The sequence below is a fragment of the Panthera leo genome, chromosome A2 (assembly GCF_018350215.1).
Source record: "Panthera leo isolate Ple1 chromosome A2, P.leo_Ple1_pat1.1, whole genome shotgun sequence".
Classification (NCBI taxonomy): Eukaryota; Metazoa; Chordata; class Mammalia; order Carnivora; family Felidae; genus Panthera; species Panthera leo.
In genome coordinates, this window is record NC_056680.1 from 95,724,066 (window position 1) to 95,746,700 (window position 22,635).

At 35.6% G+C, this 22,635-nt stretch overlaps 1 protein-coding gene across 1 annotated transcript in view; it reads right to left on the reverse strand.

Moving 5' to 3' along the window:
* Nucleotides 1-21,978, reverse strand: part of CALCR (calcitonin receptor) — a 60,429-nt gene extending 38,451 nt beyond the window's left edge. The window contains exons 1-5 of the mRNA XM_042927578.1: nucleotides 21,928-21,978; nucleotides 15,178-15,334; nucleotides 13,186-13,296; nucleotides 6,404-6,516; nucleotides 3,196-3,287 (exon numbers count right to left, since the gene is read on the reverse strand). Of these exons, the coding sequence (XP_042783512.1) occupies nucleotides 3,196-3,287; nucleotides 6,404-6,516; nucleotides 13,186-13,296; nucleotides 15,178-15,334; nucleotides 21,928-21,978 (524 nt within the window). The remainder of the gene's footprint in view (nucleotides 1-3,195; nucleotides 3,288-6,403; nucleotides 6,517-13,185; nucleotides 13,297-15,177; nucleotides 15,335-21,927) is intronic.
* Between the last annotated feature and the right edge of the window lie 657 nt (nucleotides 21,979-22,635).

Sequence of the window (22,635 nt, forward strand, 5' to 3'; positions counted from 1 at the left end):
AAGGCATGAGTATCAAGCAGTTAAAATGGATGATAATGAATGTTCTATTACTGTGCTTTCCTGAGAAAAAAGAGTTAGATATTTAGTAATTTAGGATTCTTCCACAGAAATGTCAATTGATAATTCTAACTGGAACTGATGGGATAAGTGAATTTTATTGCAAACTTGCTTAAAATGGTCAGGAAATGCACACAAATAAATGTCCACTTATGTGGCTTTCTCAAGCCTGTCTCCCCTCGGGGTATCTTCATCTTAACTCTCTTGTTGACATTTACTATTGGCATGTAGTAGTGAGGAGTCTTGCTGAATAAATTTGATGTTTCTATTTAATCCCTCTCCATACTGTTGCTCCTAACTATTTTTCCTGCAAAGAAAATGAGTATATATGAGTAATTTCCCAGATTTTTAGCAGCTACGTATTGGCAGTTCCACAGCCTCCCGTGTATTTAGTGACATTAAATTCCTCTGCAGGCTTTCTTAGCCTGCTGGTTTGAGGAGGACACCTGCAGGGTTATTCCTTTTTATAGATCCTATAAGGCACATTTGATGAGTTGAGAGTGAGTTTCAATGGGATGATTATGAATGGGGCATTAGGTCTGAAAAGTGGGGCTGGGTGTAACTTCTCATTTTGGTTTCATGAAATTTTTATGAAATTGATTGTTTGGATTTTGCAAAATAACTCAACCCTGGGAATGTGGAATTAAGCAAGGGAATTATGATTTTTTTTTTTTTTTTGCTCAGGTTTACACAGATGATGCATCTTAAACTCATAAATCATAGAAGCTTCCACTGTAATATGAAGTAGAGACCTTAAGGGTGATGTTGAACATTGAGAACAATTTGGGGAAAATGTTGCTAATTAAAAGATAAAATCCAATGATAGATCAGAATTACCTTCTTTTAATATTTATGAAATGCAAATGTAAAGAAAAAAATCTGAAGATTCAGAAACATACTTTAATTTTAAGAAAAAACACAAATGCCCTGGATATTTTTAGTTTGAGCAGGTTTAAGATAAAATTAAGAACAAGTATAAAAATCATGTGTGACTGCTTTTAGATCTGAATATTTGATATCTCAGCATGTGTGTTTTTCATATCCTATTTGTCTCTTGTTGTATGTGCTTTGGAGAACAAGCTATTTCGGTTTATGTCTCCCCATTATCACACTCAGATTATAAATCCATAAGAGCTGGTTTTCCTCCCAAGATTAAAGTTGCTGTTTGGTAGGCTTTTGGAACTGAGAGATAGTAGGACAATATTAGGTGCTTTCTAATCAATCTGCCCCCAAATTCTCTCATGGGTTCAGCCAGATTAATTGTGTTCTGGGTCTAACTGGAGTTGAGAAATATTTTACTTTACTTATGTGCTGTACTTTTAAACACCCATCTTCAGTGGCTTAATACAGCAATGAGTGTTGAAAGAATACTGCTATTTTCTTTGCTGATTTGGCTCTCACATCCTATCACTTATTTAAGTGACTGGAGAAATGTTCCCTGGACATTTTTTATCTTTAAACTCCTGAATACACTTATTAGTTTCACCATTACAAACTTGGGGGCTTTTTCTTTCAATTTTTTTATGGTTACATTAAAAATTTTAAAGGTGAGACTTTTAGTTACAGACTTTTTAATCAAAGTTGTATGGGAGCCATGATGATGTATTTATTCACCGTGGTCAAGTGCAGTTGAAAAATGAATAGACATTCCAAGATTAATCATGCTGTGTGTTTACTCTGTTGTATTCTGATCATTATAATTGAAAATACTCGTCTATTCTAATTCTAGTAATTGATCCCTTATGTCTTATTGCTTTGTTTATATCTTTCTCCTGTTAAACCATATATGGAAAGAGCTCATTCTGTTTATTTAATTTATTATTTATTTATTGTTATTTAATTATTATTATGCAGTTAACAAAAAATTGCTATTCAATTACGTTCCTTTGTCAGAATAAGAATCTTGACTATATAAGATATAGACATAATATGATAATGGTATAAGATAAAGGCAAAGATTAAAAAGGATCAAGGAAAAAAATAATAGTAGTTGTGTTAAGGGTGTGTTTACAGGTGATTCCCCCCCTTGGGTTAGGCTTCTTTAGTATTATCATGATAATATTTTAACAAAAAATCAAATTAAGATTCTGTTATACTATATATGAATCACTGTATATTTAGTTACATAATCACATCTGTAAAGTGTGGAGGATTATTTGTAGTCTGAGCCTATGAAGGAGCTTTTCTTTACCATTTATATAATACCACTGCAACTAAAAGAAGTATTAGTTGAAGGAGACAGCCCTGTAATGTAGAAATTAGAATTCTCATGAAAGGGTAACGTAGCGCCTCCTGCCTTTGATTTAAAGGAACTACACTAAATTTAGGATGTTTCTAGAACTGACTTTAACTTACGTTACTATCTCACGTGCATTATGAAGTCATTCCTGAAAAAAACAGATTTAAAGTTTCAAATTCTCCATTAATACAAAATCAGTAGTTATACCAATGTTTTGTCATATATAATGCAATCAAGTACATAGACACAGCCTTGGAATAGAAACCTCATTGGGATTTTACTCCTCACAGTGTCTTAGGAGATAACTGTGGTGGATGATGCCAGGTTTGCAAGGGCAAAATACTGACACTTGACTCTTCTTCCAGAGATTCTCCTTGGTCTTGGATGAGTGAGTCAAGGCCAGAAGGGAGCCTTACCTTCCTTCTCTGACTAAACACTATCATGGCCTCAGTAGCCACACTTCTCCACCGGCCAAATCCACTTGTGATACAGCTCATAATTAGGCAAGGTGCATTTGAACTTCTGGCCATGACCTCCATATTTTAGGATGGGGGTAAAAGAAGGAAGAAGAGCCTCTCCTCAATACTTCCTGCAACCTTAGCGATGGTAAGTGGAGCCTTTAACATGTTAACAGGATACCTATGGGCTCACAGGACTGTTTCATTTTGGGAAAGGCATATTGCCTTTGAGAATTATACGATTCCACCTTATTTTTCTCAGAGATAGGATTAAAAATGGTTTTAATTAATTTTATTTTCCTTGCTACTTCATGACTCTTGGTGGTGCATTTCTCTTGTGATTTGCAGAAGATCACCCTTCCCCCAACTCTTGCAGAGTTAACCATTTATTTCAGTACCTTAAATAAGAAAATAAAAAGCAGATGCTATGAGGGTACTTACTTGAAAAACACGAAAATCCCCAGCGAAATCACCAAGGTGAAAATCGACAAAGAATGACCCACAATAGCCAAGTAGTACAGGACATATGCGCTCTGCAACAAGAGCAACAACAATGAAACAGTTATAAAAATAAACAGGCAAATAAGTGATAATAGAGGAGGGAAAATAGTTTCTATTTTTAATATAAGTGTAATTCAACAATTGTTCTCCTTTAAAAAAATCTAAAATTATAACATATTTCAGAGAAATTATATTGAATTATAATATTTGGGGTTAACAAGTTAAATGACATAAGATTATCAGTTATACTAGAATTTGCATGATGTGGTGGGAAGAATGTAAGACTGGATTCATCAGAGCTGTTCTTTACTCAGAGATTAAGTCTTTGTGTGACTCTCATAAGTCAGCCACTTCACCCCTCTAGATCTCAGTAGTTTTTATCTGTAAAATAATTTGGTCAAACTAAATGATTTTTAAAATAATTACATACTACTTATAAGAAACATAATTAAATACTGGGATACAGAAATACTGGACATAAAAGGATGGGGAGATGATGATCTAGGTAAACACTAACCACAAGAAAATGGGTGTAATATCATATAGGTCCAGAGCTCAAGTCAGAGAGATAAAACAATTTGTAATTTCTATTCACCTAATAATATCAGTTCAAACCACATAAACATAAAGCAAACGCTGACACCACTTAGTAATCAATAGAACACACAATACAAATGCAGTATAAATAAGTTGGATAATTTCTGTGAAGTTTTTTAATTCCTGGTAGAATGTGGCATTTATGTACAAATCATGACCCTTCTGCATTTGATTCTTGTCACTTTACTCGTGAAGAGCCTGATATTGAAGTACTGATTCCACTAACAGGCTCTCAAAGCATGCAGAGTCCTTTGTTTGGTTAAATGCATTATTGCTGAACAGAAGCAAATATTGCTTTTCTAGGAGTTTGAATTTCAAAATGAACTAATCAACATCTCCTGAATTGTGGCTGTTCACCACTTGACCGGGTATTTGCATATTATTTGCCATTTTCATTGATACTACTCTCCTAACAGAATGCTTTTTATCTTTGCAGAAATGATAATTAAGGTTGGAGTCGTTGGTTTATATCTAGAACTTATGATAAAGACTTCAAAATAGCCTATAAGCCCCTTCTTAGGAAGTATTTAGGAATCTTTGCAAAAAAACAGATACTCAGCTGCTGTCTTTTCTCCCACCAATTCATTTTCTGGCTATTTTGTTCACTTTACCACTAGACAAAACCAGGAGTGGCATTTTCTAAGAGTTCTTCCTTTTAAATAGTTCACCATGTAGAATCCCCTTGTCATTGAAAGTACTGTTTTTAATTTAGATATATGCTCATGACCCATCCTCTGTCACTATTTTATTTTTATCTCTGTATATTTTTATTTCTTTTTTTTTTTTCTTTTTTTTTTTTTTTCAACGTTTTTTATTTATTTTTGGGACAGAGAGAGACAGAGCATGAACGGGGGAGGGGCAGAGAGAGAGGGAGACACAGAATCGGAAACAGGCTCCAGGCTCCGAGCCATCAGCCCAGAGCCTGACGCGGGGCTCGAACTCACGGACCGCGAGATCGTGACCTGGCTGAAGTCGGACGCTTAACCGACTGCGCCACCCAGGCGCCCCTGTATATTTTTATTTCTAAGAAAATTTTATATAATTGATTTTCTTTCCGTTGCCTCCAGACTACTTTAAAAAATATTTATTCTTTTGAAATAAAGTTGTCTAAATGTGTAAGCTTAAACCAACAGCTCATAATTTAGTTGCCATTCTTGGTGTCATTCTTAAGACTGAGAAGTGCTTTTTTTTTTTTTTTAATAAATTCTAAGATTCTTTCTTCAAAACAAAAAAAAATTTTTTTGCCTGTATATAGATGGAAGATTTGTTCAAAGAATTTCAATCATTATGTTAGGTGCCTAGAGGGGAACATTTACTCTTAAAATCCTTTCTTTCTATCTCAGATGTGGTTAGAATGAGAAGGTCAAATATGGCAGCCTGAAGAACTACTTACTTGGATATGTACTCCTGATAACAATTGAGTTAACAGGATTACAGTTTTTTCATGTAAAATCATAATTAACACTCATTCAGGTATTCCTTACTTGGTGACATGTCATCTCAGTCAGACCTTATTACGTAAATAGCTCTCCATTAGGATGTAGACATGCATCTAATTCTCAGAGGTGACTATGCAATTTGTAAAGCGGTAACCAGCGTTGGTGCCCCCAGCCTACGCCTGTGACAAGATGTCCTTCTGGTCTCTAGTCAACTGGTCTCAAGGCTACCTGTTCATCTTGTTTGTTTTTTGCTGTTGTTTTGTTTTTAATAAAAGGAAAATTTTCTATACTCCTAAATCTTCACTGTAGCAAACAGAAGCACTGATGAGCTTTTAGCTTCCAACTCAGTAATTATTTAGCATGCAGGCCTATCTTTGAAGGAAACAAAAGGTTTCTACTGCTGTGTGGTTAAACACTGACTGTTTCTCCCAGCTCAGTGGGAAAGAGGAGGCTGATTGTGGGTTTAGTGATTTTTTTTTTTTTTTTCAGATTTCTCATGCATTTGGAGAGTAAGTATCTGGGTTTTTCCCATTGGCTTAAATGTATCCAAGCAGAGATGATACTAAAAATATTTAACAGGCAGTAAGACAAAAGTACTTCCACTGAAAATAACCTAAACTGCCACACCTGTATCTACAGGCTGATGGGCAGCCCCATTCTAAGGGTTCCTTCAAGCCCTGATAGTAAAACTCTAACTGGCATCTTGGGGGCAGGGAAGAGGGGAAACTGTCACTTTGTGGCTTGAGGAAAAATCTCTAATTTTGGAATTTTTCTCACAGAAGAGACATCTTAGAGAGTCCCTGGAAATGCTGCCTAATGTCTGAATGGGGAATCCCATCATCTTTCCCATGGACACTATTTGCCTCATTATAAATGGCCTGATTCTATATGTTCATGGAACTCTTTGACACCAGGTGCCAAAACAAGAAGTAGAATGTCATTTTTTTCTAATACTACTTCATAGAGTCCCTAGAAACTTACAGGCCATTATCTGATTTCCTTCTATAAAATAGGTTGGCTTCTTGGTAGCAGGTGTTTCATAGTGATGCATATATTTCTGTGTAAAAATAATGGCATTCTCACCCAATACAGAAATTTGAAATAGAACCTACCTTCAGTTTCTCAGGAGTGAAAGCATTACACATAGTATAGTTGGACCAGGTTCGATTGTTCTCAGGATGTTTATACCAAACCCCTTTCTCATCACAGTATTTTGTAACCTTTTCTGTTAAGGAAACACAATTATTACATTATTATCTCAAACTACCAAGAAGGAAAAATAAAGCTTAAAAGCCATGCCACAGTGTTAATCACTTTATATAACTTGAATGTGAATATAGGTCAATGGAGACCATCATGAAGATGTATTGTGCACAATGTTTTAGCATGCGTTGTCTCATTTTATCATCAGCGAAGCCATGTAAAACGGATGTTGCTATATCTCCATTTTGTAAACAGGAAGCAGAGAGTGAGAGAGGTTATAGAGTTTGAAAAGTCACTGGATAGTGGGTCAGCTAGGATTTCATGTCCGGTCGGTTGCACTAAAAAGTGCTACCTATACTGTACCTCATATTTTTTTAAAACCACATTACATTTCTGATTTTAGATAGAAACTATATGAGAAGAGCAAGACCACATCTTCATTTATATGCAATATTTATTTATTAGGTTGACTGTATGAAACCACAGTTTTTGTGAGTCAGATGGTCAAATATTGGCAATTTCATACAGTTAAATCCAAGAGAACAAAGAAGTCCAAAACTAAGAGGTGTATCAAGAAATAATTTTTGTGCTTCTCAAAAATATTTCATTTAAATCATCTCTTTATCCCACAGAGGGCATACTAGGGGTGTATAGATTTAGCCTTCGCTATTTATTTCTTTAACCATCTCTCAGGTGATAGTGAAATTTGCTGATTTGGCTGGATTGGCATTTTAAAGATCTCCACCTTGCTATGGGCCAGGCACTGTGCTAAGCACTTTGCAGAATTATTTTCTTAAATGTTAATAATGACCCTTTAAGATGGGTATTGGTCTTCCCATTGTACACATGAGGAAACTGAGGCTCAGATAGATTGAGTAAATTCCCCATCTATGGCTAGCAAGTAGGAAGGCCAGGGGTCAAATCCAGGTCTGGTCTGCTTGATTCCAAAGCTATTGTGCAGCTAGTTAACTCTGTATTAAGGCTCATAGTTCTGTGGGCAAGTTATCTACACTCCATTCAGTGACCCAAAGAATCATAAATAATTTGTTGACTGTAAGATAGTATTTAAAATCTAATCTGATTGGCTATACAAATGGAAGAAAAAATTATATTGAGTTAAATAAAATAGAAAATAATGAACAAATGCACATTGAAATGAATGCACTTGCCAAATTTAATCTGAGTTATTCTGACTTCCTCTAGTTCTCCAGAGTACCTCTACAATGCACTTATTGCCTTAGATATCATAAAGCAACCTCAAATTGGTATAATATGCAAATAGGTTTTACCAGTGTATTTAGAACCCTTACAAAATTTTGATTTTTGATAATTTCCTGGGAAAAATATTTTTGAAGCATTTTTCTTCATTGGCAAAGGCAAAGAGCTGTCCCACCTGTGGATAGACCTTTTATTGTATCACTTTTGGGGTTTTTTTTTTTTTAGCTCAGGATGTGGGAGTCTGAATCACATACTAATATTTGGAGGAAACTGTTATTGTTTTAAATACTAAGAAAACAATTCATGTAAAAAAAAAACCTTATTTGTCTAAAACATCACTGAGATCTCATAATATTTAAAATAATTTTCTATCAGTATTTATGGTTAGTCAATCAATATGCTAAGAGCTAGTATGAGAATTCTTTTATCTTTGGCAGATTTTAAGGGAAATTAAAAATTTTTAATTATAGAACTGAAACAGGTGCTATCAAATTAAACACAAGATTCAAGCTTAAAACTGTAGATTTGTTTGTATGTCTACTCTAACAATTATTTCAAGTGGATGAAAAAACACATTCTGCAAGCAAAAGATGTTTTCAAGCAACCTATGAGACTCATCATTGCTTAATGTAAATTTGTTAGAAAGTTAAATGGAAAAATTTTTAATTGTAGATTTGCTGAGATAGCCATTGGACAAAAACTATATAAAGAATCACCACTGAGGGGTGCCTGGGTGGCTCAGTTGGTTAAGTGTCCAAGTTCTGCTCAGGTCATGATCTCATGGTTTGTGAGTTTGAGCCCCGTGTTGGGCTCTGTGCTGACAGCTCAGAGTTGGCTTTGGATTCTGTGTCTACCTCTCTCTCTGCCCCTGCCCTCCTCATTTTCTCTCTCTCTAAAAAATAAATAAGCATTCAAAAAAAAAAAAAAAAAGAATCACCACTGGACACCAACAATATTTCAAAAAAGGGTTAGCACTAATCAGCATAGAAAAATTGATATTGACAATTGGTCAATGATTTTGCTAATGCTATTTGTTGAAGCTTCTTGCAATTTTTAGAAAAGTGGCTTGCAGTGCAGCATCTTATCTTTATTATATTGTCAGAAACTAGCTTATTACTTTATCAAAATGAATACAATCTGTTTTAACAACATTATTTAGCTATGTAAGGCAAAATATATTCTATGGAGGAGGGAGGGGTGTTCCTCCTCAAGAAGTCCATTCCAATCATGGACAAGACTGTAGGAAATATTATTTTGTTTTGATGTCACTAAAGTCTGGATCTAAGCATTTCTTGTTTCTACCTGTTACAGCTATAAGAACTTGTCCTCCCCACCTGGCAAGTCTTTCAATATTCAAAGAAAGGATATGTCTACTCTAACTTCCCTTTCCAAACCAAACATCCCTATTTACTCACACTACACAGTTTGCTGTCCCTTCATAGTCTGGAGCCACTCTGCATGTGCTCTGATACTGGTATTTCCCTAAAATATTTTAAATTTGGACTGCCCCATGAAGAGGGCAGCATGCTTATTTCACTTTAGATTCATATGGAGGTTTTACAGATGCTCAGCTCCAATCTCCAGAGATTCAAATTTGATTAACTGGAGAGGTAACCAGGCATTAGCATTTTTTAAAAAGCTCACCAATTCCAAAGGGTATCAGGGTTGAGAATCATTGTCCTAAACCATGTTGACCATCTTGGCGCTGTGCCATTAATGTTGACTGAGTGACATTAAGATCAGGGCCTTAAGCACCTCCTTATAAATCTGCTTTTTACATTCTAGCATATTCCTTCAGGCCACCAGCCTCTTTTGAATTTCAGTGCTGTTATTCACTCTCTCATGACCTGTCTTTTACCAAGCACTTTGTCTAAAATGAAATCTCTGTCATTTCATGAAACTGTTTTGTTTATCATCAAGGTGTAGCTTTGGGTCAATGGTAAAATCCTAAAGAATTTACGTTTGGTGAAATAGGTATTTTTAACATGTGTTTTTCTTTTGAAGTGGATTTGTCCCCCCATTGAGAGGGTTCTTTCTACAAACCAGGCTGATAAGATGGATCTATGCCTGGAAATCCCTGTTTTGCTGACCAAAAACTTGCCTTTTAGTCAGTAAGTATAGCCATTTTGGCAAGAGCCCATTGCTGCTTTGGAACTGGCCTTGTAGTCTCAGTTGCAGAAAAGCTCTTTGTGCCAATCAAGTTACTTCTAATGTAGTTGTCAAGTCAAGATTAATGAAGCATCATTTACTGGGAAGAGTCAATAAAAGATGGAAAGATTATCATCAAATAGCATTTAGTTAGAGTTTACAGGAATGTAGTGCTGAGCAGGGGCAGAGCACTAAGCCCTTCCTCTTTTCACAATGAGAATTTTCAGCAGTGGCTGGCCTGAACTGGTTTTTAAAGTAGTCCCCTGTAATCTCATTTTCACTATCTCTGTCTTACTGGGGTGGAACTTTGGATCTCATCCTTGCTAGATGCACGAAAAGCATCTCTCAAACATTGATACAGGGACAGACTAATTTCTCTGCTCTAATCTGGATTCCAGAGACTTTCTTGACTAGATTTTACCATTTGACTATTGTTTCTATCTTAACTGATGATCTCACTTTCGGTCTGTGCAGCAGTAAACTCTTGCCATTCATTATCAGTGAGTAAAGGGAAACAGATGGGCTGGTTGATCCCAAAAGATGGTAGAAACTCTGACCAAACAACTCTTGGAAAAATTTGAAAGTTAAGGTTGGTTTTTTCATACATAATCTCTTAAGCATGAAACAAACACTGATTCCTCTTCAAAATGCTAGTTCAATGAAGATCCTTCCTGTCAGGACCTTGGCATTCCCTTCCACTCACTGAATATTCCAACTCTCTTCCACTGAACCACTCCCAAAAGGACACTGAGGAAAATTGGCACTGTGAGGTGCGGAGGGATTACTGTGTTCTGTTATATCACATCTTGTTAAAAGGGATCAGGAGCTTGAGATGGAATGAACTGACTACCTGGGGCCCTGACTCCCAGCCAGCCAGTTCAACACCTAGAGCCACTTAAACACAGTCAGCAGACTGGGACTCAGGCACACCCAGGCACACTCTGCTCTCAGGCACAAACCTCACCTGTTAACTGGGATTTAAATCGTGTGTCTGTAGCTTAGTTTCAGCATATGGGTCTCTTTTATAACTAAGATTTATACTCCCTTTTCAGTATGTTAATCCCATATAGTATTTCATTAGGGCAGATTTTCTATCTAGTGTTTTGGAACAGAATTTTTCTGGCCCCAACACCTGCAGTCCCTGAAGCTGGGTGGCTACTGCTTTTTACTCCTCTGGTACAGTCTCGTTGGATACTGGGCTCTCCCTCCCATGGGCACAGCTACTTAGTGTATTGGTTGAGCTTTCCTGGTACCAGCCACTTTCTTAACTGGACTCTCTTTATTATTTAACACATTTTCATCTTGGCTATACATTTAATCACAAGCAGAACTTTAAAAGATCATGCCCAGGTTATGCTCCAAACTAATTATTTAAGAATATCTGGGGTGGTACCAGGCATCAGGATTTTTTTAAGTTTCCTAGGTTCTTAGCTAAGTTGAGAATCACTCATTGCTAACACCTACCCAAATCCATTCCCCTGATCCCCACGTAGCTAGTCTCTGGATTGAGGCTGTTATACAAACTCAAACATCTCTTTACACATTCCTTGCACTGCTCCTGACCACTAACTACCAGAGCATCTTGGATTCCAGATCTCCAATTTATTTGGATAGCTGACAGTTCAGAGATACATCTTGTCAGCCCTCTGGCTTCTCACTCCACTTGGTAGCTGGTACTCCTCGACCTTTATCCTGCCTAAGCATCCTGACCCAACTTCCAGTTACACCAGTGTGGCTAGATTAAGGCCTGAAGGAAAAACATGTCTTCCTTAGAAGGTTCTAAAGGTACTTCAATCTGCACAAGTTTGTATGGAGACTTAGAAATATTGCTTCCCAAATGCTTTTCCAAGACTGTTGCACTTACTTATATGTATTATATATATATAAGAGAGAGGGAGACACAGAATCTGAAGCAGACTCCAGGCTCAGAGGTTTTAGCACAGAGCCTGACATGGGGCTCAAACCCACAAACTGTGAGATCATCACCTGAGCTGAAGTCAGATGCTTAACCTACTGAGCCACCCAGGTGCCCCTGCATTTACTTACAAAGAGAGGGTTAGGTAAGAGCTCTAGGGACTTGGTACACTTGCAATTTTGTGTCAAATATTGTGTGAGTATAAAATGAGATAATATATATGAAAATGTTTTGAAAAGTTAAAAATGACACTCAATGAAAAGTATTCCTGTGTTACTTTTATAACTAAAATGAATTTGGTGTCACTCATTTACTTAACACACATTTATTGACTGCTTATGTTGTGCAGGGCATGGAGCTGGGTATTAGTATGATCCATTATAACAGCATTAGTCTTATTTACTGAACATATTTTAATAATCTACTGTTGGAACAGAAATCTAGTAGATGTCTAGAGTTACCACCTTCTGGTTTATTTTCCTTTAGACATGACAGTTTTATATAACTCTCTTTTTTTAAATTTTTTTAATGTTTATTTATTTTTGAGACAGAGAGAGAGAGAGAGCAGGGGAGGGGCAAAGAGAGAAGGAGACACAGAATCTGAAGCAGGCTCCAGGCTCTGAGCTGTCAGCACAGAGCCTGACATGGGGCTTGAACTCACGAACCGTGAGATCATGACCTGAGCAGAACTCGGACACTTAACCGACTGAGCCATCAGATGCCCCTATATAACTTTCAGTGTTATATAAAATTTCCATTATGCATGCTATATCAGCCCAGTAGACCCGAACTCTAGACCAAGCATTTGCATAAGTTGCTAAATGTGACACAATTGAAAACTTAAGAACAACCACATTTAAGTAAAACTTCACGGTTTAAAAAAATTAATTTAGGGGTGCCTGGGTGGCTTGGTCGGTTAAGCGTCTGACTTCGGCTCAGGTCATGATCTCACAGTCCGTGAGTTCGAGCCCCGCGTCGGGCTCTGTGCTGACAGCTCAGAGCCTGGAGCCTATTTCAGATTCTGTGTCTCCCTCTCTCTCTGCTCCTCCCCTGTTCATGCTCTGTCTCTCTCTGTCTCAAAAATGAATAAATGTTAAAAAAAAAAAATTAAAAAAAATTAATTTAAAATTTTACTAAAATTTAATAACAAATATTTAAAATATATAAAAATTTAACTTTTATTTAGAATTTAAGACCTAATGTACACAACTGACCAGTAATGCCACTTAAAAAATAAGGAGAGCTTGTAATATTTGTGCAACTGGGTAATATTTCAAGTAAGAAAATTCTTCAGAAAATGCTGAAACACAGAGTATGATTAGATAGATATCTTTTATATCTTATTTTCTTTTCAGAACCATGAAAATTCTAAAAGCGAAGCAAGATGTGAAATAAAAAGAAATATTTTACCTGATGGATCAAAGTCTGGAAAATAATCTGGGCAGTATTGATGGGACAGTACTCCAGCCGGTGTATCATCCCAGCACAGCCATCCATCCCAGGTACGGTTGCAATACGGACCTGATTATTCAGAAAGAAATTAACACTGTATTTGGAAAAAGTTGCAGAATCATCAGCAGGGATTTGACAGTGTTAAACAGGATCTATCTATTTAATAGATGGTTATTTTGGAGCTCTGGACATGCATATGGAAATATTAAAAAGAACAGCAACAACAACAAAATAAAGATATTCACTTTACCAACTCTTAATAGAGTTTACATTTTTAGAGGGTTTTCTCCATTTGCTCCTCAAAAGACATACGTGTCATCTGTATGGAATCTTTCCTCTAAAATCTTTCCTTGAAAATGTCTCCAGAAATGCTGCAAAGAAATCTTGTGAAAGGTATATGCAGTATCACCCCTGGATCAGAGGCTTACCTTGAAAAAACTATATGTTTTTGTAACATATGGATCCTACTAGCCATTAACCTTCAAAGGGGTTGCCTTGAATAGTTCTATTCTTAATCCAAGGGTTTAAAATTCAATTGTTCAAAATTCCTGTGGGAGATGCATTTGTCCACAGTAAACAGGTCACACAGAAATCTAGTCTTATTATTTTAGAATCACACTTTGTTAGTAGCTAAAATAATGCTCAGTTTGAGTAGTTTATGTATTTATCAGCATTGGGTCTTAGTGGTGTCTCACTGCTTTCAAAATTTAATGTACCCTAAAATGTGAAGATTGACCTCTATAAAGCTATTCAAAAGAATAAGCCTCAGGCTTTGAAGGCAGTCCAAGAACAAAAAAAAAGGAAGGAAGGAGGAAAAAAGGAACGAAGGAAAGAAAGAAAAGAAGGAAGGAAAAGAAAAAAGAAAAAGAAAAAAAACAGAAAAAAGAAAAGAAATGATCATAGCACAAAAGTTCAGCCTCCCAAAATGATTAAGACTGAAGTGAATGAAGGAGTCTGCTCTCGCTTGGTCTCTGAAAATAAATGTGTTTCTATTGTTTCACTTGCTTCAGAAGAAATGATTTCTTCTTTGGGCAGAGATGCATCTAATGACTTTTCAGTTTCTTAAAAAACACTGAAACTACTGGAGACCGAAGAATAACATGTATCTATCTTTCTACTGTCTTGAGTTTTGTTTAAAAGAAATATTCTAAAAATAGGAAGTAGAAATTAAGTAGAAATTTAACTATTTAAAGGCAAACCATGTGTAGTAATAGAATATAGTTAACTGATATTCCCCCTCACCCCCAACACACACACCAAGCAGTGTTATCTTAGAATATACAAGGGTGTACAAGATCTTGTTGGGTCTTTTCAAATGTTTTAGGGGACAGGGAAGAGAACTGAAATGGATGTAGTAATGCTTGGCCATCACATAGCCCTCTATGGCTAAAAGAATAGGCTTGGCCCTGAAAATATTTGAACAGTCACATAGAGCATTCTAGAGAAGGTGACAGATAAACAATGCCTGCCTAGGAGATAGCTTTTTTCTAATTTCTCTGGGAACTGGGGCTAGAAAAGGAGAAGGAATAGCAATAGTTGCCAACGAATTGAAGTTAAGGGAAGATACTGCCTAATTAACCCAAAACAAGACAGGATTTTGACAGGATTCACCTGAGGCAAATTCTCTGCCCACCATTTTCCCATTCCCTTCCTATCATTTTCCAATTCTTCTCCCTCACTTCGTCCTGCATTGTCCCTCTTTGCCAGGTGTGAATACTGAGTTATTGTAGTAATTTTGTCATAAGTGTAGATGTTAGCCCAAAACCAGTTGGGTGGACTTGAGCAAAGAAAGTAGGCATGTGTCCAGCATGAAATATACAAGCATACTATAGTTTGAAAACCACCGTTAAAACTGCTGGCATATTAAAACTAGTCAACACATATTTACCCACTGAAGCAAAAAACCTTTAATGTTGTTTGAAACATATTTGCATACATCTTTCTTCTTACCTTCTCCTTGGTATGGGGGTAACTGCTGCATGCGGTCATAGCATTTGTACTGCGCATCCGTCATTTTCTTACGTCCTAGGACGTAGAGAAATGGCTCGGACTTCATATTTGGAGGATAGGTGTCATTTGAAGTGGCAGGAAGAATTGGGGTTGGGTGCTGTATTAAAAAGAAAAATCAGTCACTTATAGAGAGCAGGAGCCGGTGTATACAGAAATAAATGAGACAGTCAAAAAGTTTGAAAACATTTTCCTTCCACGAGCAACAATTATATATGGTCTCCAAGTGGAATATTTTTCTTCATAACTGAAAAGTGTATTTATATTTCATCTACAAATTCTACCTACAGATTTCATATATGCATTCTTTCCATTCACTACTGAAAATGTATAGCCCCCACTCAAACTCATGCACCTCTTTATCATATAAGATTGTTTTAATTTTGTTATCACTGTTAAGTTTAGAGGTAAACAAAACAAATAACCTGATTTCCAAAAAATACCAATATTAAATCAACTTTGCCTTCTTTGGAACTTCTAATAATCATGAATCATGTTATTAAAAATAGATATATTAGTGCAATAAGTAAACTTTTATATTAGATTCTTTCAGCTGATTTTTATTTCTGCTTAGATTACGTGCACTGCCAAAAATTCACTCCAGATAGTCACAGAACAAACAAAATCTGTTCCTCTGAGATACTCTGCATTGGATAATTGGCTTTAATATCTTTAAATAGGCTTCTTCAGCAGGTGACCTACACAGGATAATTTATTTTCACTGCTGGAAATCAGTGCAAATCTTAAATATTTCTCTTAGTGCTTCTGCACTTTTGGTACAGGCTGTCACTGGTCATGATCACAGACTGACAAATTATCCTAAGTCATGTTTATATAGATTTCAATTTCTTTTGTGGCCATGATGTTTTTGGTGGTGCTTGAATCTGTGATTCTATACCCATGTTCTGCATAGAGACTTGTTCAGAGAAGACTGTAAGCTTCAGCTTGCACTGGCTTTTTCTTCTTCTGAAGTTAGAAAGTTGCTCTCTTTCTATCACACCTGTTAAACACATTTTTTTATTTGGCCTTATTCTGTCTAAATTATTCTAGGATTGAAGTTTCCCCAGCTGTATTCATGCCAGAAACAGTGTTGCATACTTTTCTCTATTCCTCACAGTCTCTAAGGCAAACTCATTTTTATTAAGTTGACCTGTATACCTCAGGCTACTCAGAGTGTAACCACACTGTTTCCCAGTGTATGTCATTGTGTGGATGTGGCATGCTTTCCTATCAGATAGCATATCACTAGATGCTAAATTGTACAATGCATAATACAATAAAAATTCAGAGTGTACAGAGGGCATGGTGCAAGAATAGTCAGTTACCATTACAGATACAAGGTAGAATTTCAACTGGACTTTGAGTATATGCAGTGTCTACATAGGCAGAGAGGAGAGGGAAGGCTTTCTGAATGAAGGGAAAGGAATGCGTATAGGTCCCAAAGGTAGGAAATGGCACGTATGAGACACAGTAAGGAAACCATTGTTCCTGGAGAGAAGCATATTTGGGGGTTAGTAAGAAATGGAGTCAAGGAAAATAAGATAATATAGAGCCCTGAGAAAACAAATCCAAAGTGCCTGGTGCAATGAAAGGCTCAATACATTTTAGCTAATATCATTAAAACATGACAATAAATTAAAGATGTACTGTAGGCTTTTGACCAGTGAAGTTTGTGAAAGGAAAATGTTAGTAAAATTCATGTGGTGGGCATCAGATGTTCACAGATCAGAGCTGGGGAGGGAGCCAGGAAGCTGAAGGCATGGACTAGAGCACTGCGTGAGGGAACAGGGAAGCACAACCCTCAGCACTTTCTCAGATAATAAAAACATATATTTGAATATAAGGACCGGAGAACAGTAATAGTCAAATAGCTCAGGTATTTTAACCTACATAATGGACAAGAATGGGAATACCTGAGAAGGGAGAAGTTACTAGGGGGAAGAACGTAAGTTCTCTTTTGTTCTTGTTTTGAAGGTGCCAGCAAGGCATCTGAGTAGAAATTGCTTGCAAACAGAAGAGGGTGAATACTTATTACATACTGTGATAACTCTAGATGGACACTTACTGTGGGTATAGTTGATACTACTCTTTAAATATTAGGATTGTTTCTAATTTTAATGCTTCTTGAATGTATGACAGAAAAAAAAGAGACATTAATGAACTCACAGAAATTATTTCAAATGTACAAATCCTTTACCAACATAGTTGAACACCATTCTGTTGTCATATGATCCTTCCCTACTGGTTTTAAGATCAACCAATCAGCAAATAGTCATTGAACTTTATCAGCCAAGCATTATGCTAGTGCTGAGTAAAATAAACATAGATCCTGCCCTCATGGAGCTTACAGTCTAGCAAGAAAGATCAACATAAAATATTTCCTGACACCAGGAACTGTGAAATGTAAAGAATCATTAATAATTGAATGCTCAGTATTCCTTCAGGAATTGGAATGTGGTTTGGGAGTAAAAAATACATATTTTTAATAGATTTCATGTTAAAGGCTTCGTTGTGGATTATACTAGCCTACATTTGTATGAATGCATGTGGCTGTGTGTGTTTTAACAATCTGACTAAAGATCATAACCATGGTCTTTAATAGATCATTGTATCTCCACAATAAGAGATATCAATTATAGGTTAACTTTATGCATCTATTTTAGATTCTTTGTAGCTCTATTCTTAGAATCTTTAATTGATGTGAGAATTATCATTTGATATATTATTTATTTATGGGTAATTTTCTCACCATATTCAAATGAAATTAGAAGCTGGAATGTGATGTCCAATATAAATATTTTCTGTCATTTATACTAGGTGTTTTAGATGTTAGGGAGCATCCTGTTTAAGTTTGGCATTCTTTCCAAAAGTAACATTCTGAATTCTATCTTTAATGGACTGGGTAACCAATTAATAAATGTTCCTGCACTAGTTGGAAATTCTTGTAAGCCGTGGGGAGTCATTATGTGCAAGGATACCAAGAGGAAAGCCTGGTACTTGTGTTTTCAATTACAGCATAATTTGTTTTAATGAAGTTTTAACATCAATAACAGTGTAGATATGACCATCTGAAAGAGCATGTGTATTTCATGTAGATGATAGGAGCATCAATCTTACCATTCTTGCAATATTGAAACAAACTCCAGTGAACTTGGTTTGGAGCCTGGTTCTATAGAGATTGTTTCAACACTGAAGGAATGAGAAATTAGAACTTCTGTCATAGATAAGACATAGTAATCTGAGTCCACTCCTTGTCTGGTTGGTGTGTGAGCAATGACTAGAATGTTTGCAGTGGTAACTGAATGTTTCAGTGACTTTCTTCTGAAAATAACATATATTTGAGGCATTCTGTCATATATGTATATATAACACATATGAAGATATAGACAGATAACGATTATATATATGATTCTAATAATGGAATTACTACTGCTTAAAAATAATACATATACAAATTTCATAAAGCTCATGAACATAGAAAGGTTTTGCTGGTGATTTTGTACCAATAAAAATGGCTAGTGAGGTGGCATAATTTTCAGCAATATAGAGACAAACAAGAAGCAGTAGTGATTATATAAGACTACCAAGCAATGTGAAACACTTAAAAATATTTTAGTTATCATAAGTATTATGTTTATATTATACATTTTGGCACATAAATATTTTATGCTCAAATGAAGATAGAGATGAGATATTAAGGGCACATTGATGTTCTGGATAAGGATTCATGTTCAAAGTTTTTCATACAAGCCATCTTATATGATTCTCCCAAAGCAAAACAAAAAACAACCTCTTAATTGTTGTCCTATGCAGCAGTTTAGCCGCCGTATATGTGATGTCACTCCTAAAGGTTCAAGTAAATGGCGCCACACATACGACCACCAAGCTGCCACCAATACCTGCAGTCCGTAGCTGAAACACCGTTGTTCTTTCAGTTAATAAGTACTTTGCTTCCCCCATGCCAGTTACTGTTCTAGGTACTGGAGATTCAGCAGTGAACAAGACTGGCAAGGTCCCTGCCCCCATGGGGCTCACATTCTAGGAGGTTTTGTGCACACTAATCATGGAGTCCGGTGGAAAGCAATCTGGTTTGAGTGGACATGTACTCAAGCAATTCCTACTTTGATGTAAGACAATCTTCCTACTTCTTGGTTTCTAGAAGCACAGAGACAAAACAATTACAGGACCATTCTGTGTAGAGCTTTAAGAAATGGTGCATCACTGCAGTGGTTCAAACGTAACGAATATGGGAACTCATGCTACAGTGCTGAAGGGAGAGATTCCTATTGATTTCCACAGACAGAATTTGTCTAAAAGGAACATGATTCCAGAATCCACAACTTGATATAACCAGCAGGGTTTTGACGTCACCATCCTTAATACTGACAATGTACATGTTGGAATTGTTTGTAGTTTTCAGTTACTTATACTTTTCAAAATAATAAAGGATAAAACAGAGCTTTGTAAAGTGTTAACCTGGTTCTTCCAGGTAGGATCAGATGGTTGGTATCCTATGTTTTTTCTACTTAAGCATTATTTAAACAACAAAACTGCTCCATAATGATAAATTCCAAGCAAATAGGGGAATACAGATAAGTTACCAACAACGAATGCTTCTCAGAAGAATATAGTTTTTCTGTGTCTTCATCATTGTTGCTATAATTATCATCATCACTACCTTTTTTTTTTTAGAACTCACTATGTGCCAAGCACTGTTCTAAGCCAATTGCACTATTACAGATAAGGGAGAGGAAATGAGTAGGTGGTTTTGCTTGATGTAAATTGAGGCTCATGGAATGTGGTGACCCAAACTGATACTTTAAAGACCGTTTGGAAATCAGGTTGGTAGAATTCAACAAATATACTGACAGTGATTTTTCACAATAATGTATAAAAAAGTAATATTTTATAGTAATTAAAATCAGTACCACTTTTTAAAATAATTTACTTTTCTTGAAGGAGTATCAGTGTGGAACACAATGTGTGTTTTAGAAGGAAACTCACATATCAAAACTTTTTTTATGGAAGAATCCTCCAAATCAAATATATGATCCAAATACAAGACAGAGAAGCAAATTTCTGTTTATCACAGGAAAGAGAGCACAAAGCCATTTAAGTGCCCTGTACAGTATGTTTACTAGTAAAGAGATGCCCACAAACCATAAAATATTTCTGCCCATGGCTCAAATATATGAAATTATTTTAATCTTTGAATTTTGTAAAAGTTTTGAATAGAATTGATCTACTTTAGTTTTTTAGCACACCACAAATTATCTGTAGTCTTTATAATAAAAAAGGTGGAAACACTCAAACTGTCTTATATCTAGTTAAAGTTACTTTAGTTTTTCTTCTGTCAATGTTTAATATAATTATATACTTTATAAAATAAAATTATTTAGAGATATTTACATACAACTGATCACATAGGATTTAATTTAAGCTATAAAAATAACAATATCAATCATGAATAGAATATACCAATATTTCTGTAGCTATAGAATCTCATATAAAGCTTGATCATTTACAGACAAAATAAAATGTGCTAATAATTTCTACAATATTCTTGTTCCAGTGTTTTTATTATATTTACAATGGCATGAAGTTACCTGCATTTCCAAATAACAGATTACTTTTAGCAAACTATGTTGTATTTTATCTAAAGATTATAACATGATACTTTTACATAATAAAATAGACTATACTTAATATCCAAGTAGATGCAAAAGGACTACATTGACAATCATACCCATAAACCACTTATTTGATGTATAACATTACAAAATAAAAATTTCCTTAAAAATAAGATTTATGTTTATGGAATATTAGTGATATTTTCCCCTGAATAATGTTAAGAGAAACAGTTTATACAAACTTGTAAGCCCATGACTACACATTAATTAACAATGTAAATCCTGGAACCCTGGACTAGTTTTGTTTGCCTGAGTATAATAGGATCAGTTATTGACTGAATTTTATTGCCAGGTATCATTCATTGGCCAGGATAAGGATCAATACAACTCCCAATTTGTTTATGTAAAATTTACTCATCTCTCTTTCATGTGCTATGGAAGTTGATGTGATGGGGAGTTAACAAAGTTAACACAAATAAATAGGCAGGCACTGGTAGTATTTTCTAAGATAATTGCAGTTCTGACTACTTGCTAACCATTTAGGAAAAAAACAATATAAAATTACAGAAATTGGGCATGATTTACAAGGCTAGAGAAAGAGTTATGGAATGACATTGGTATGTTAAGACCTAAGATTCTTAGTTTTTTAAAAAATTTTTTTTATCAGAAATGCATTTAAAATCAATAGCCAGACTGAAAGAGTTCAGATGTTTGAAAAAGACAGAAGCCTAGAAACTGGTTCAGATCCACATGTTTAAGATGAAAAACATTTTATCGAAGGACATTATTAGCCTTCGATGTTAATTTCCAAGATAATGTGGAGATGTCTCAAGTTAACGCTAAATTTTTATAAACAAAGCTCACATTTTTCAGTGAACTATAACACAAATCTAAATTGTGAAAGTTGGGGGGGGGGGATCTGTTAACACAGTATCAAGGAAATGATAGTTTTGGCTTGTGGAATGTAGTTTTGGCAAGACCTCTCCCTGTGTGAGTGTCTACTCAATCACATGCTCTGTGTCAGCATTCTTGATTAACGTGGCTTAAATAATGTTTTACTTACATTTAGGAAGATGAAGAGTACCAAGCACCGGCGGGTCAGTGTGAACTTCATTTTTGGTTTTTGAAGACGATCTTCTAAGTCCTAGAAAAATATAAAAGTAACAAAGACATTTACATTAATATAGGTTTAATACTGACTACAGTCAATTTCCTTTTCTTGTCTTTCAGTTTGACTTGGAGAGGATCATGTCCCAAGACATTCTAAATAAATTCATGTAAGTAAACAATATGCTTGTGATGCAAATGCAGTTGCATGTTCCATTGCCCTTCCTTTCAGCCAGGAAGGACTGGTGTCTGGTTGTTGTCTAAAGTCCTCCTATTAAGAAATTCCAGAGCCACCTATACATATCAGGATCAAAATAAAGGATTCAGAGAAATCAAGAGCAATCAATGTGGGCTTCAGTTAACATGTGGTGTCAGTAGAACTGTTGAAAATTTCAATGGAAACGTCCAGAAAGAAATCATTTCATTAGACATGAACAAATACAATCAATGATTTGTAAAGGATCACCTAGGTAATTTAAGGCAACTTTTATTTAAGCAGTCTTATTTAGAGCCTTGAGTATTTTCCTTTCCTACAGAATTTTCTACAAGCTTCAAGTTGCTATTAAGAATAAATTTCCTCAATAGCAAGGATAGAATATGTCAAAATATTTTTCTTTCCTACAAAATTTTCTACAAGCTTCAAGCTGCTATTAAAAATAAATTT